The sequence below is a fragment of the Cervus canadensis genome, chromosome 21 (assembly GCF_019320065.1).
Source record: "Cervus canadensis isolate Bull #8, Minnesota chromosome 21, ASM1932006v1, whole genome shotgun sequence".
Taxonomy (NCBI): domain Eukaryota; kingdom Metazoa; phylum Chordata; class Mammalia; order Artiodactyla; family Cervidae; genus Cervus; species Cervus canadensis.
The window spans coordinates 22,414,537-22,431,855 of record NC_057406.1 but is presented as its reverse complement, the minus strand read 5'-3'; the positions used below and the strand labels follow the sequence as shown (position 1 = coordinate 22,431,855).

General features: G+C 43.5%; 1 protein-coding gene across 2 annotated transcripts; it reads left to right on the top strand.

Annotated features, from left to right (window-relative positions):
- Positions 1-217: 217 nt before the first annotated feature.
- Positions 218-7,212, top strand: GPRC5D (G protein-coupled receptor class C group 5 member D). 2 transcript variants are annotated; one of them, XM_043441466.1, is made up of 4 exons: positions 218-370; positions 1,109-2,043; positions 5,792-5,860; positions 6,956-7,212. In XM_043441466.1, exons 2-4 carry the CDS (start codon positions 1,149-1,151, stop codon positions 6,961-6,963), a joined length of 972 nt encoding a protein of 323 aa, XP_043297401.1. In that variant the 5' UTR covers positions 218-370; positions 1,109-1,148; the 3' UTR covers positions 6,964-7,212. The 2 variants fall into 2 exon arrangements, with proteins under 2 accessions (XP_043297401.1, XP_043297402.1); XM_043441467.1 differs by lacking the exon at positions 5,792-5,860.
- Positions 7,213-17,319: the final 10,107 nt, after the last annotated feature.

The window sequence follows — 17,319 nt, the reverse complement described above, 5'->3', positions numbered from 1 at the left end:
TGGCCAAGGGAAGGCCTTTTGCAGCCCCCCATCACATCGGCGCCTGTGCGGAAGAGGCGGTCTTTCCTAAAGCCACACCCCCCTTCAGGACCTCCCTAAGGTCAAGGTGCCTCTGGTTAGCAGTAAAATGAAAAACAGTTGTTCTCACCAAAGAAATCTCTATAGACAGGCTGCTGGGAAACTTGAATAGGTGTGTCTTTCTGACCTTCCGGTTCTTTTTATAGGCGCTGTAGGAACCCCAGTGGGTGCCTCCATCCTTCCGCCCATTTGGGGAGAGATTAAAGACACTGAGGTTGTCTCTTTCTTACTCATTGGCAGTTACAACCTCGCAGCCACTACAGCCTCAGCCTCCAGCGTGGACACAGAGGAGGTAAGTGGGAATGAAGAGACCATGCCCTCAGCTGTCAGCCTGGGTCACTCAAGCCAGCTGGCTTGGGAATAGCCAGAGGGGAGTGGAATTGGGGGTATTCAGCTGCTAGGTACTTGTTTCCAAATGAATATGTGTGATATTTTTTCTAGACAACCCTACTCAAGACAGTTTGGTGCTACACTCTCCAAAAAATTAATTGAGGGCAGAGACCACTTTGTAAAATTCTTTGACAAATGAACAGTGGGTATTTAAGAATAATGTGTTGGATTGACTTGAATTAAAAGAAGGAACAGTCATTAAAATGACTGGGAAGAGCCTGTCTCCTTTGAGCAGCACCTCATGTCTTGAATGATCAAATGGTCCATTAATGTTGGCAACCCTTTTTCTGGAGCCTGCTATAACTGGAGTCCAGCAATCATGCAGACGTTGTCACACACCCCATCTTTATGAAAAAAATTCTGCCTTAGGCTTCAAAAAGCCTTGGTGGAAATTATGACATGAAATTCATGAATGATCCAGAGGCCTCAAATGAAGATGGTTCTCCTTTCCTAGCAGGATGGAGCTAGGATAGTTTTGAGGGGTGGATAGTTCTGAGCTATTTCATTCAATGTGTCCAGGCATCTTCATCTGGGAATCAGAGATATTATAGTGTCCTGTCCAGGACTACCCAGCAGACGTTCTTGTAGGTGAAGGTAAAGTCGTGTTTGTTTCATCTTGGTTTTTTTTTTTTTTTTGCAGGGAACAGAAGATTGTTCTAGTGAGGTACCAAGAAGTCACCATGTATGAGGACTGCAAGGAGTCCACTGGGGACTATTACTTCCTCTGTGACACCGAGGGAGCGTGGGGCATCGTTCTGGAGTCCCTGGCAGCAGTTGGCATAGTGGTCACAGTTCTGCTGCTCCTGGCGTTTCTCTTCCTCATGAGAAGGGTCCAAGACTGCGCCCACTGGAATGTCCTCCCCACCCAGTTCCTCTTCCTCCTGGGTGTGCTGGGGCTCTTTGGCCTTGCTTTTGCCTTCATCATCCAGCTCAATCAGCAGACTGCCCCCATCCGCTACTTTCTCTTTGGGGTCCTCTTTGCTCTCTGCTTCTCGTGCCTCTTGGCTCACGCCTCCAACCTGGTGAAGCTGGTCCGGGGTCGAGTCTCCTTCTCTTGGACGACAATTCTGTGCATTGCTATTGGGGTCAGCCTGTTGCAGACCATCATCGCCATTGAGTACGTGACTCTCATCATGACCAGGGGTGGCATGTTTGTGCACATGACGCCCTATCAGCTCAACGTGGACTTCGTGGTCCTCCTGATCTACGTCCTCTTCCTGATGGCCCTCACGTTCTTTGTCTCCAAGACCACCTTCTGCGGCCCTTGTGAGAACTGGAAGCAGCACGGCAGGTTCATCTTTGTCACCGTGCTCGTCTCCATCATCATCTGGGTGGTGTGGATCTCCATGCTCATGAGGGGCAACACACAGCTCCAACGGCAGCCCCAGTGGGACGACCCCGTCATCTGCATCGCCCTGGTCACCAACGCGTGGGTTTTCCTGCTGCTGTACATCGTCCCAGAGCTGTGCATTCTCTACCGATCATGTCAGCAGGATTGCCCCCTGCCAAGCAATGCCTGCCCGCTCCCGACTTACGAACGCAGCTTCAGAGCAGAGACTCAAGAGCTCTCAAGAGGTACTCTCTGGGGAACTTGGGGAGGCTCTCCTGTGAGCAAAGCAGGAGGAAAAACAGGGCCAGAGGATAAAGCAGGAAGGAACAAAAAGGGAATGGTCAGGATCTAGCGTTAGTCGCTCAGTCGTGTCTGATTCTTTGCGACCCCATGGATTGTAGCCCAGCAGGCTCCTCTGTCGATGGGATTCTCCAGGCAAGAATACTGGAGTGGGTTGCCATTTCCTCCTCCACAGGATCTTCCCGACCCAGGGATTGAACCCAGGTCTTCCGCATTGCAGGCAAACTCTTTACTGACTGGACCACCAGGGAAGACTTAGGGAGGTGACTAAATAGCTCAAGCCTAGAGAGGCAGACATAGGCAAGGTTAAACTTTTCTGAAAAATCAGCTCATCCAGAATACAGAGATTCATGAGGAGAGGCCAAGACAGAAATGACTCAGAGGTCCTAAATAAAGAGGGTGTGGCTCTGAGTATTCTTACTGGATAAAGAAAGGCACCCACTATAAAATGAGTTTACCAGCCCCAAATTAGGCTTTGGTCGTGCCCTTGCATGACATAGCGTGCTAAGTCCAGATATTTTGGCCATCAAGTGCAAAAGTCACCCCTGGCAGCAGTGACTGACATTTTTAAAATTTAAGTCTCAAAATTAACTTCCCCAAACATCATAGTAGACTGATTCGTACGACTCATCATCTCATTAGAGTCACAAAGCCCAATAACTTCTGATGTCTACTTTGCAAACCATTCACTTCTTGAGAGCCTTCAAGGTTTACAAAAAGTGACAGGAAGCGCCATTAAGTGAGAATTCTGAGCAGAAGCTCAGATGTGTAATCATTAATAGAAATCAAGAACTTGCTTATGTGACATTTTCATAATAATTTCTGGGTCAGATTTGAATCCTTATGTAAGACCAAGTCACCTGACTATACGTTGTTAAAGAATAAAACGTATTATCCATGATAATAAGGAGACTTGGACTCCAATAACCTGGGGGAATAAATGGCTAATATCAGTGATCTGGAAAGACATCAAAACTCATTAATTCCTTTCTGAAACATCTGGCCCATTATTCATAACCAAATATCACAGTTTTACATCCATTTCTGTGTCTTAATAGGCATCTGATTTTTCACAATGTATTTCTAATGTGCAAAGATGATGTTATTTTATGTATTGCATAGCGCACATTATATTCACCAGGCTCAAAAAAATTAATAGAAGCTTTCCTGTCAAGTCATACACTTTTTGAGCTGTAATCTATGGCTAATTACACATTCAAATTAATTCCTGTTCAGATAGCTGCATCCATTAATTCTGTTCCGTTCAGTTGACCATGAATCGGAAATTGAGACTATACATCCTTCCTATATGAGTTTCTCATTACTTTTGATGATGTGAGGTTCATGGCAAAGTTGCAGAGTCAATCTTTCTTGAAACGACTTCTCATAGTTCTCACCAAAAAATAAGATAAAACTTTTGTGTCTGCTTTGTTTGCTGTCATATGTCTCTAGGAAACAAAATCAGACAGAAAGAGAGTTCTTGGTGTTTCATAATACCCAAAACACATTGGGACCTGTAGCAATCAATTTTCCATACCCCCCAAAGATTAGGCAGGTATTTAAAGTGTTCTAAGACATGTCCTATGGAAAAATAAGAGCTTTCAAAAGCACAATGTTTCCTTATAACTATCCTTATTACTAGAGCATTGGTAGAAAATTCATTTCTGCCAGAGATAGTCATTGTCAATGTAATTTGATATTTTGTGGGAAGAAAAATCAATGGTGTAGAAAAGAACATGTAGATTGCTCTCCAAAACTGGGCGGAATAACCAGAAACTTAAGCTTAGAGAAGGGAATCAGGATGTAGGTCACCTGGAAAAAAGTACAGATGTCAAAAATCAGAAGAATGATTCAAACTCAGGAAAATGTATGAAATGACACCTAGCTCAGAAAAAAACATACAAAGAGATGCAAAATAGATAAGACCCAGAGCAGGACAATGTAGTAACAATAATGTAAAAAATTCTAAGTGTTGCTGTGGGTCAAGAGCTGGCTGTGGGAAAGCAGCTCACAGCTGTGTTTGGTTTTGTCTGCTCAGAACAAGCGCAGTGCTGTGTAGACAGATGTGCGGTCAGCAAGAACAGTCAGGCCTTTGTTCTCAGCGTCGGTCAGTCCCTGACAAGAATACCCATTCCAGCTCTGGGACCCACTGAGGAGAAGTGTGGGGATCTGGAGAGACTTGGTGGAAAACCTCCAAGATGATGAAGGGGTTAGAACAATAGACCTACGTGGGAAGGTGAAGCAGATGAAAGGGAGATGGTAGTTCTTAAGCTTTAGGTGCCTTTCTCACCAACATTCAGGTTCTCTCTAAATTCTGTACCAAAACACATTTTGTTCCAGTCTGTGAGGCATGCATTTGTCATGTGTGTCTTCTGATTTATAGCTGTGATTGCAGTCACATAATTATTTGATTTACCACTGGGTTCTGAGACCAGAGTTAATCAGTTAAAAGAAGAGTAAAACAAGAGGGGATTAGCAGGGAATTTCACACACATGATGACTTCTCCCCAAGAGGCTGCTGTCCTGTTTCCTGTCTCCAGTTAAAGATGAATGGTAGAAATAGACTCAAATGGAAGCGCAAAGCATTCAGATTAAATGCAAAGAGTTGGTACACTGAAGTAAATCAGCAAAGGGGATTAAGGATTTCATTTCCCTGGAAGTCTTTCAAACGATTAGTCTTTAAAGATTCTCTCTAAAGTGATATATGGACTTAGTTCAAAGATATAAAAACATCTAGATGAAGAATAAAAATCCAATCAGGCATATTACTACAAAACACCAAGCAAATGGGTATAAATAGTCTGTGCCCTGTGATATAAACATGCTCCTGAAAAACTGCATATCGACTGAATTTTTAAAATCAATTGCTCTTTTAACTGAGAATTTTTAGTGTGATATCATTTGCAAAGATCCTAAACCATCAGGGGGACTTCCCTGGTGGTCCAGTGGTTAAGACTCCATGCTTCCATTGCAGGTAGTGGGGGTTCAATCCCTGGTCAGGGAACTAAGATCCCACATGCCTCAGGATGTGGCAAAAAATAAATAAATAAAAGCAATAAAAATCTAGAATATCAGACATGAACCTTTTTTTATGAAAGGAAAGCTGCTATTCTAGTAGTGCCTACTTTATCTGTTTTAGATTACTTAGAATATTGTTTTATCAAGTTCGCTAAAACCAAGACCCATGTGCATTTTAATGAATCACATTATTGTGGGTATTTTTTTCTATCCCTTGTTTAAATATCTACAGACAAATCTAGTATGATTTTTTTTGGAAGGTATTAAGACAGAAACAATGAGGCTATGCAATGTAAAAACCGAGTCAATGAATAGCAAATGATGGAAAACAGGAGAAAAACGTTCTTGCCAACACAAGCCCTTCAGATTATTTTCCTTCCTGCAAATACCAACTTTTGCTCGTGAAAGTGACGATGAGGCTTCAGCCCCTTCAGTTACTAAGCACAGAGGTACTTCTCCTGCGTACACAATTGTGATCTGTATGCAACCTTCCTCTGAAGCTTTAACAATGCTCTTTTTTAAATCACAAATTAAAAAAAAAAAGTAGCCTCAGTGGAGAATTTATTTTTAAAGGACGGAGCCTCTTTGCAAGCCACTGAGCCCCACCCTCCTAAGGTGATGTTTCCAGGTGAACCTCTGACACTAACCCAGACCTTCCCCCCCTTTGGCTTGCAGCCCGAGACAGTGATGGCGCTGAGGAGGATGTAGCATTAACTGCGTATGGTAGCCCCCAATCAGCTGCAGGTAAATGTGCTCATCTGCATTCTCCAGGGAAGGACGGAGGAAGCCCACTTCCTCAGGCGAGCTATCAGGCTTCCTCTCCAATGGCTTTCCAGACTCAATAGAAGATAGACAGGGCAGGGTCATTCCTCCAGACATGCAGAGCCTGAGCCATCCAGACTGAATCCACATCAGGGCAGCACAATGAAGCTAAACCCTGCCTTTTGCTTCTTCCCAAACCATTCCCAACCCCCCACTGCCACTGCCATTGGCAATAAATTCTGATGCACGTGAATGTCCCTGAAAGAAATGGCAGCTTGAAGGGTTCATGGGAGAGTGAAGAGGAGCAAGCTCACTTTTCGCCTTGGGGACAAGGGGGAGGGAGGTTAGAAATATGCATGAGAGTAGGAACTGTTTTTAGCATCAGTTGTCTAAATGCATCTCCTGGACCATGCTGGCTGCCTCTCTGAGTCACTGTCTGGGCCGCCCCAAGAACTGGGCTGGGTGTGTCAGCATCATCTGGACGCCCAGATGGGTGCACCCATTTTATGCCTGCAAAAATAGGGACACTGCTGAGTAGAACCAGAGTTAACTTATATTTGTGCCATGATGGCTAGAAGACAAACAAAGCCAAACAGCCAAAAATACCACTTTGGGACACACTTGTATTATGGGGTCAGAAGTCACTAAAATCCAAGAGAGAAAGCCATGCCCAGACTGCTCGTTCAATGAACTGTACTAGGCAACCGTAACTAGGTTAATCCCTTTGGTCTGTTATCTGACGTTGCCTTTTCCTGGAATGACACATAGGCCAGGACATAGCTATATCATTTGCTGTAATTAAGCCTCCAGAGGGTATTTACATGATGAGAAAATCTTCACTATCCCCGCCAAGAACTTCTTGGGTTACTTTTAACTTCCAGTAATTTTGCAAACAGATTCTTATTAATGGCTAAGAGCAAAAATGATGTGGGTAGACTCAACATTTTTTTTTTCTTTTTTGTTTCATTAACAAAGGATTAAATGATGGTGAAATGATAATATTTCGGGCATAGTTTTGCAGAGTATCATCCCCTATGTTGGCTGAGAAAGCTATTGATGGCATTTCTTCTGTTGCAGATTGTTGATGCCACACAGAAATATCTCATTCCATGGGCTAAAGGAAGCCCCCAGCAAGATGCAGAATTAGAAAGTCCACAGAAAACACGAGTCGTGAAAACCCAGAAGATCATCCTGTCACCCCAATGGGCAAGTGGGAAGCCTTTCTGCCAACAAAGCATCCTTCCTTCCCTGCCTCCTGCTTCTCTCCATCCATCTGGGGCCCTTCATCAGGACCCTGCCCTTCAAGCATAATTACAATCTTTCTGGCCACCCTACCGTGACTATGTGTCTCTTTCTTCATTCATGTAACTGAAAGATTCTCTTCCCCAGCAATGCTAGGACAAGTTGGCACCTCTTACTAATGAGACCAAAAGACCTCAGTTTGATGAACTTAGGGTCATGCTAACGTGACAAAGTACAGATGGCAGCAGCAACTTACTATTGGATTACTCCTCTAGCCGTTTTTTCAAAAGGGGCCCCTCAATATGATTGACCCAGAATTTGCAATAAATGTCACAGCAGAACCCTCAGGATCTCCACAATTGTACATTTCATGGGCTTGCAATCCAGCAGGTTTCTCCCACAGCATAAGAACTCCTGCAACAGCAAGTATGGCGTAGACATGACTGAGATCAGTGACCTGCTTTGATGAACCAGTAACAGCCAGGTAAGAGCCACTGAGTTGATGCTCATAAAGGATTGCAGCATTGTCACCCATCCTCCTAGTTTTTATCCAAAAAATGATAACAACAACACCTTCAACACAATTTTGTTTCGTTTAGTTTTAAAGGTAAGAGGTGTTTGAGTCAGCTGATAAATTTCAGTAAACCCATTAAAGACATATAGGATGGCTAATGCTGTTTCCCAACATGTTTTCCCTAAAATTAGTAAAGGTAAAATTGAACCTCTTTGTACCAAATTGCCTCTGAGGCTTATCCTCATTTTATTTGATCAAACTTTGGACCATGTGTTAGTTAGATTTGGGGGGTTGTAAGGCTGCAAAGTGTCTTCTTCAGGCTGTCTGAGGAATGTAATTGTAAGGTTACACGTTTCAGGAAAGAGAGAAAATCCTCTCTGGGAACCCTCTACAGTCACTCAGCCAGCTTCATAGAGATGGAATACTGGTAGGTATTGAGGGGACCCTGTTTTCTCCTGTCCCAGTCCCACAACCACTCCTCTCCTAACTCTTTGACACTTCCCTCACTATTTCCTTTTGTGGTTTTTTTACTTATCCATCCACCTACTACCAGCTGACTCATTTTCTCCCTGTATGACCTCATTCAGATTCCTGAGAGAGACTCTGATTGGTCCAGCTGATCGCCAGTGTCTCTGATTGGGCGCTCTTTTGCAGTGGTCCACCTGTTAACTTGTAATCACCCTGTGGATTGGCTGCCCTTGGGCCCGGTACTCACCACTGGTGTATTCGGCTGTGTTTGGCAGTGGTCATGTGGTACAGACTTGACTGCATATGTCTGCTCCCTCAGTGAGACACTGTGGGCAGGGAATTATGCTCTGGGCAGCTAGGGAACAATAGCATGCCCCATGAGTGACCAACTCCAGAAAGATGAATCCAGAAAAATATAATTTTATGAAAACTATAGAGTATCTTTATGAAAACATCAATTCTTTTGAGTTTATGCAGCAATTCACATAACACTAAACACCCCAATCATCTTCTGAGTTGGGATCCATGAGGAACCACTTAAAAGAACAGATAAAACTATTTATGGTTAGCTTGTGTTCTTAGTTGCTCAGTCATGTCCAACTCTTTGCGGCCCCATGGACTGTAGCCTGCCAGGCTCCTCTGTCCATGGTATTTCCCAGGCAAGCATCCTGGAGTGGGTTGCCATTTCTTCCTCCAGGGGATCTTCCTGGATTGGGAATTGAACCCACATCTCTTGTGTCTCCTGCATTGGCAGGCGGATTCTTTACCACTAGCACCATCTGGAAAGCCCATGATTACCATGTTGCAGTCAATTAATCAATTCAATAAGTAGTATTTGAAGATCTAAACACACTTACTGAGACTTCTCTGGTGGTCCAGTGGTTAGAAATCCGCCTTGCAATGCAGGGGATGGGAGAAAGTTTCCATCCTTGGTGGGGGAATTAAGATCCCCACATGCCAAGGAGCAACTAAGCCAGAGAGCTGCAGCTACTGAGCCTGTGCACTCCAGAGCCCAGACACCACAACTAGAGAGTCCGTGAGCCACAGTGAAAGGTCCTGCATGATACAACAAATGTCCTGTGTGCTGCAACTAAGACCTGTCTCAGCCAAATAAATAAAATATGTGTGTGTGTGCTAAGTCGTGTCCGACTCTTTTCAACTCCGTGGACTGTGGTCCACCAGGCTTCTCTGTCCAAGGGATTTCCCACGCAAGAATACTGGAGTGGGTTTTCATTTCTTCTTCCAGAGGATATTCCTGACCCAGAGACCAAACCCACATCTCCTGTGTCTCCTGCATTACAGGGGGATTCTTTATCTGCTGAGCCATCGAGGAAGCTCATAAACAAAATAAACTCATTTACTGAATGTGAAAGCTGTCTATTCTCTTAAATACTTTAGATCATCTTCTGATTTTATTTATTTACCAAAAGAAAGTGAATCAATGAAAAAATTCATTATAAAACACCTTCCTGGTGGAGCATGACTGATATGCTCAGTAGAGCATGGTGCTAATGAAATACCTTGCCAGGTAAAATTGATATCTTTCATCTTGATGATTTTTTTTCCCTGATCCAGAGCATCAGAGATTTGTTTCCCTCCACATTAAATTTTATGATCTCCTCATCAGCTTAAAAATTCTTCTTGTTGTTGTTTAGTCTCCCAGCCATGTCCAACTCTGCAACCCCATGGACTGCAGCACGCCAGGCCCCCCTGTCCCTCACCATCTCCCAGAGTTTGCCCAAGTTCATCTTCATTGCATTGGTGATGTCGTTCAGCCATCTGATCCTCTGATGCCCTCTTCTCTTTCTGCCCTCTATCTTTTCCCAGCATCAGGGACTTTTCCAATGAGTTGTCTGTTCACATCAGATGACCAGAATCCTAGCACTTCAGCTTCAACATCAGTCCTCCAAGTGAATGTCCAGGGCTGATTTCCTTTAAGATTGACTGGTTTGATCTCCTTGCTCTCCAACGGACTTTCAGGAGTCTCCTCCAGCACCACAGTTCGAAGGCATCAATTCTTTGGCATTCTGCCTTCTTTATGGTCCAGCTGTCACAACCGTACGTGACCACTGGGAAGACCATAGCCTTGACTATATGGAACTTTGCTGGCAGAGTAATACCTCTGCATTTCAATACACTGTCTAGTTTTGTCATTGCTTTCCTGCCAAGAAGTAATCATCTTCTGATTTCATGGCTGGAGTCACCATCTGCAATGATTTTGGAGCCCAAGATGAAAAAATCTATCACTATTTCCACCGTTTCCCCTTCCATTTGCCATGCCATGCTGGATGCCATGATCTTAGTTTTTTTTTAGTATTTAGTCTTAAGTCGGCTCTTTAAAAAGGTCTTATGCCTTATTTTAGCCTGTGGTCAGGTCTGGAACAAGATCCCACATGCTGTGGAGCAACTAAGCCTGCGAGCTGCAACTACTGAGCCCAAGTACTCTGGAACCCAAGCACCACAACACTGATGAAGTTTCCTCATTCACTATACCCATTATTCTTTCTTCTTTTAAACAAGCACTCCTTTTTTTCTTGGGGTTATATCTACTTCATATTGGTCAAATTCATGCCTTCCTAGCCTTCCTTTCCTCCTTCCACAATCAGTTCCAAATCTACTTTTTCCCAGAAACTCTCTGAAGACATGGGGACAATAGGGCTGTCCCACATGAAACCTAACTTAACTTGTGGCAGAATGAAAGTCTCTTTTTCCCTTCAAACTCAGATGGTAAACAAGATACTTCAGCCTCTTCCTCAGAATAAGCCTAATCATCTATTTCAAAAGCACATAATTCATGAGAAATAAACTAGAAAATCTTTTTCTGCTTCCTTGATACAGAAGCCTCTGTATTATGCATATGAAGGAAGGCTTCTCAATTAACATTGAATGGGAGTGAACATCATTAACTTCTAAGAAGTCATGCTTGACATCTGAATAAAGAAAAACTTTCTCTTGGAGTTGTTTAAAATGTCCTAGTCAGACATGACTTAGTGACTAAACACCAACAAAATGGCTCAGACCAGTTTCAAACTACCGGCCTCCAGTGGGAGATCTTCTTTGCCTATCTATCTTCAAAGATAGATTAGTTATAATTAAATTTGCATTTTAACATATATCGGAACTTACTTACTCAAAGAACTTCCAAGGCATAAACATGCACCTTTACTTAAAACATTATTAGGATGCCTTTCATGGACAGTCTTCAAGAATATCTCTGGAGGCTTCCCTGTGGCTCAGAGGTAAAGAATCCATCTGCCAGTGCAGGAGATACAGGTTTGATCCCTGATCCTGGAAGATCCCACATGCCTCAGAGCAACTAAGCTCGTAGGACACAACTATTCAGTCTGTGCTCTGGAGCCCAGGAGCTGCAACTACTAAGTTCACACAACTACTGAAGCCCTCGCACCCTGGATCCTGTGCCCCAGACAAGAGAAGCTATTGCAATGATAAACTCGTGCACCACAACTAGAGAGTAGCCCCTGCTCACCACAACTAGGGAAAGCCCTCCCAGCAACAAAGACTCGGCACAGCCAAAAATAAATAAATAAAAATAAAAATTTAAAAAGTAACCTGTAAAAACGACAGAGGATGAGATGGTTGGATGGCATCACCGACTCAATGGACATGAGTTTGGGTAAACTCCGGAAGTTGGTGATGGACAGGGAGGCCTGGCGTGCTGCAACTCATGGGGTCGCAAAGAGTCGGACACGACTGAGCGACTGAACGGAACTGAACCTATTAAAAAAAAGAATGTCTCAGGAAATCAGGAGGATTGGGTTGCTAGGATGGTCAAACTGTCCAATCAGCATGGTGAGTTCCAGGGGTGAATTTTTTTCTAATGAAACCCAGCCAATTTTATTCAAATTCTCCAGAATTTGAAGCTCCAATACTTTGACCACCTGATAGGAAGAGCCGACTCATTAGAAAAGACCTTGATGCTGGGAAAGATTGAAGGCAGGAGGAGAAGGGGATGACAGAGGATGAGATGGTTGGATGGCATCATTGACTTAATGGACATGAATCTGAACAAACTCCAGGAGACAGTGAAGGACAGGGAAACCTGGCATTTTGCAGTCCCTGGGGTCAGAAAGAATCGGACACAACTAAGCGACTGAACAACAACTGTGGCTGGTAAAGGAGGAGATCAATAATGTCTTGACACCCTTTGGGGTGATAGAAGAAAACAAAGACCAAAGAATAAGCCATGTTCACGGCTGAAAAGACTGAAGTGGGGTTTTCGCGGATTTATTATCTATGGCCCCCATGTAAGGTCTTCCATGGATGCATCCCAATTCTGCATTAAAATTTCAGAAGTCGGTGTTTCCTAGCATGAACTCAAAGCATTTCTTTTTTAAAAACTTTTTATTTTCTATTGGAGTATAGCAGATTAATAGGCAATGTTGTGATTGTTTCAGATGAATAGGAAAGGCACTCAGCCATACATATATATGTATCCATTCTCTCCCAAACTCCCTCCCATCCAGGCTGCCACATAGCGTTGAGCAGAATTCCCTTGCTATACAGTCAGTCCTTGTTTGTTATCCATGTTAAATAAAGCAGAGTGTACACGTCCATTCCAAACTCCTGACTAGCCCTTCCCCACATCCTCCCTCCCTTCCTCCTGCAACCATAAGTTCTAAACTCAAAGCATTTCTATCCACTGCTGGAACCAACACTCAAAAGAAGGAAAGATATTCTGCTGCTCCAGAGTAGTTTCTGCATTCATATTGGCATTTTGCGTGCCTGTAAACCTTCCCTAGTGGCTCTGATGGTAAAGAATCTGTCTGCAATACAGGAGGCCCGGGTTCAATCCCTGGGTCAAGAAGATCCCCTGGAGAAGCGCATGGCAACCCACTCTAGTTTTCTTGCCTGGAGAATCCCATGGGCAGAGGAGCCTGGTGGGCTACTGTCCATAGGGTCACAAAGAGTCAGGCACAACTGAAGTGACTTAGCACACAAAGTGTATCTAAATATTCTTGCCTAAAACCATGCTTGTCTGCCAAGTAGTCAAACAACATCTGACCATCCCTGGCTGACTGCATTTGCCCTGTAGTTTCTAGATCTTCTAACATTTTCACAGTTGGTTCAGTTCCTACCTGAAGCTGTTTCAGTTGTGCAATCATAGTGGTTCTTTTTTTCTCCCAATGCATGAGGAATACCCTCAGAATAAAGTATTTTTATACTTCCATAGCAAAGCCTACCACGTTGGTATCACTAAGAAGATCCTGTTTACCTTGTGACAATTCTTTTTCATTATTTAATCTCCTTTACAGAGAAAAGTTCAAGCAATGGAAAGACTAGATGCTGATCCAAAAACTGCATGATGCAAGTAATCATGTCATCCCTGCCATCTTGCCAAGGAAAAGGATACACTTCTAATACTGATCTCATCCATCGCTCAAAGAACTACTAAGTACACTTTGGAAATACTATTGTCTATCTTTCCAGATTTTTCTAAAGCTAGTGGAACTATTAGAATTTGAACCATATTTAGGACGTGGTTAAATCAAGTCTGGTTTGGAAAAGAATCCTCTGGGCAGATTTTTTTAAATGTAAAAATTAAGAGTAGGATATTGACTTTTCTATGTTCTTGGAGAAACCCTTTCGCATCTAAACGTTTGACATTTGATCTGAGATTTATTCACACTTTCACACTTGAGTTCTTTCATTGGAGATTAGACATAATTTTTCATTTCAACAGGATTTTCACATGATTATAGTCACAAATTCTGGAGGCACAAGTTCTGTGTCATCACAGAATTCAAGACAAACAAAACTGATAGGATCTATCAGTAGACAGATCTATAATTGTCCACAAACTGTAGGATAAAGGAGTCTATGCTGTAAACACAGAGAAAGCTATTCATTTAAAAATGTGTAAAATATAGACAAGGAAAAGAGACAAATGGTGGCATTGCATATATATTTCAATTTATAGAACTGACATTTCTGAACTCTAACATGTCCTTTCTATGATATAAATGCACTAAGGGAGCACTTACTATAATTAAAGGGAGAAATTAAAATTTTTTTAATGTGAAATTCATCCCTTAATTATTGTTTTTAAGAGTTAAAGATTTGGGGGAAAATGTTAAGGATGTGTATATCTTCTACCAGTGTATACAGAGAGGGGCTGGCTTTTTAAAACATATGCTAAAGAGGGAAAGTGGACTTTACATGTATTTAGGAGACACTTGTATAGACTTCATCTGCAATTCATTTTTAAATTCCTTAACATCTCATTCAGTGGCGTCATTCCCAGGGCAATTTGTTCCTGGAAAAACTGAGTTTTGTTTTGTTTTGAATATATAGCTGATTCATACTGAAAGAATGTTTTCTGTGGTTCTGTTCTTATTAAGGGTTTATTTTAAAAGCCCATGAAAATCAACAGAAAAGAAATGAAAAAAAAATACCTGTGGCAGGAGAAGATCTTATTAATAGAACATAAAGGTCTTTGGGATGGCTAGTCCGTTGAGCTAACAACAATATGGTTTTAAATAGAATTTACATTTCAGCATTTTACAATCTACAGAAAGTTTTCACATCCACTACCTATCTCATTTGCTGTATTGGATGGGTTAGGCAATTTATTTGTGTGACTAAGACACCAAGAATCTCATCTAAAACTTAACTTGGGCCACTACATTCTGTTGTTTTTTACAATATAATCTGAACTATAAAATAAAATAGACACATACCCCCAAAGAATCCTTATTTATGAGCAGAGATGTCACTGAACATTTTCCCAAAAAAACCTGTGCTTTGGGTTTTAGCTTTAGTTGTTATTGCCATGTCCTGCTGTTGATGATGAATTTTTCTGAATGCCAAAACAACTGGTAGAAAAGGCTATTTAAGAAATAAGAAAGTCAGTCAATTTTATGGAAAGTGTTGACTCTTGGAGTCATCAGTGCTGTTTGCCAAATGTTTCCATGCTCTCCTGCCCTCCAGGAATATGGTAGGCTTACACTTTTTGTCCCTTTAGAGGTTGGGTGGGACCATGACACTAATTCTGGCCAGTAAGTTGGAGTAGAAATGATGTCACTTCCAAAACTGATTCCAGGAAGAAGCAATTCATTACTGGTACCAGACTGTCAAGAGTTTTTTTCCTCCACCACAGTGGCAAGCAGAGCTGCAAACAGTGACTGCTCCATCCATCTGGGTTCCATGAGGAACATGCGGTGTGAATGAGAAATAGAACTTTCTTACTGTAAGCCCCCAATTTGTTATCTCAGCTAGCCATGCCCAGCCTGATTGACGCAGCCAATTGTTTGGTACCTTGAAGTAAAACAAAGGAGGTACTCACCTGACTTTACTACTTGTTATTCCAGTATTCTTCAAAGGCATCCTTAGATTAAAGAAGAACCACCCTGAACTTGACCGATACAGGCCAGACTTCTGTGGCAGGCGTGTGGTTTTACAGCTGTCCACATAATTACACTTCACTGGGACAGCTGCCATCATAAAAACATGCAGAGGATGAGGTGGTAACTCAGAGTCACTCTGTCTCAGAGACCGAGGGCAAGAAAGACTTCCCAGTGGAGGTCAAAGCTTGAGCTCTGTCTTGCATGGGAGGGAGGGAGGAATTCATGGGGAAAGATGTGGGGAATGATACTCAGAGCCGCCACTAACAGGGAGTCTTTGTCCAAGTGAGAAAAACGTGCCCCTTCTGGGTGGGTGATGGGCTTCCCTGATGTCTCAGACGGTAAAGAGTCTGCCTGCAATGCCGGAGACCCAGGTTTGATCCCTGGGTCAGAAAGATCCCCTGGATAGGAAATGGCAACCCACTCCAGTATTCTTACCCGGAAAATCCCATGGACAGAGGAACCTGTCAGGCTACAGTCCATGGGGCTGCAAAGCAACTAACTTTGACTGAGCAACTAACACTGGGTGGATGAATGGGAAAACAGGACCGCAGCCCCCATGGATACAGCCTCATGCCAAGCACACTGTGGGGGAAGGGGGATGGGGCGATGGGGTGAGGGGCTCCATAAGTGGAACAAGGTTGAATTCCAATCCCACTCACCATCTCAGCCAGGTATCTCTGAGCAGTACAGAAATCAACAACTATGCAACTGGCTGCAAAGACCCAGATTTGCAGAGAAGAAAACACCCCCAAAGTAATGGTGTTGCTATTGCTGTTTAGTCGCTAAGTTCAACTCTGTTGCAACCTCGTGGACTGTAGCCCGCCAGGCTCCTCCGACCATGGGATTCTCCAGGCAAGAATACTGGAGTGGGTTGCCATTTCCTTCTCCAGGGGATCTTCCCCACACAGGGATCAAACCTGCGGCTCCTACATCACAGGCGGATTCTTTACCACTCAGCCACTGTGTAATAGCATATCTGCAAGGAAAGCCGAGGCACTTTGGAGAGCGGCAAGGCATTCCTTATTGAATCACACAAAGAGGAAAGCAATAGGATTTGAGGCTGGAGACCTGCGCTTCCTGGGCTCACACAGGACTTAGATCCCGAAAGCAGGAACCTGGACGTGGGTGTGGAGGGCTTTGAGGGCAGTGGCCGGCCAGTCAGCAGCGCTGTGCCAAGTCAAGCTGGGAGCTGGGGTGGAGGCACACATGTGTACCCCTGGCACAGGCTTATCAACAAACCCGCCCATGTTTTGAACCCAGTGGAAAAAGTTAAAAGCTCTCCAGTCAAAAAAAAAAAGAAACCTAGAGTCCTTTGTTGCCCAATCTGTTTACACCCCTTTGTCAACCCTCATAAACCCCCGGGAGGGACATGACAGCCACACCAGCCCAGGGACCGCAGCCTGATGGGAAATCATTGTTGCTGTTGTGAAATAAAGCAGGGTCACGAAACAGACCCTGACAGCCTGTTTTTATAAAACGTCTATGTGTTGTGGATCGTGGACTTTCTGCACTCATTTTGATTTTTTTTTTTAATATTGTAATCTATCTTGATGACGGAGGGTCTTGGTGTTCCCTTGAATTTTGTGCCGGAGCTAAGAGCCTTGATCTCCCCGCCCTGGCCCCAGCCCCGCGAATGGATCAGATTTGCCTCGTGGGGAAGGGTGGAACAGAGGGAACAGAGTGGGAACCCTGGCTGCATGTTAGAATCACTTGGGAAGTTCTAAAAGCTGTCCGTGGCCTGACCTCACCACAGACCAATTAAATCAGAATTTCTGGGAGTGGAGCGCAGGCATGGGTATGTTATAAAATCTTTCCAGATGATTCTGTTTGGCAGCCAGGCTTGCAAACCACAG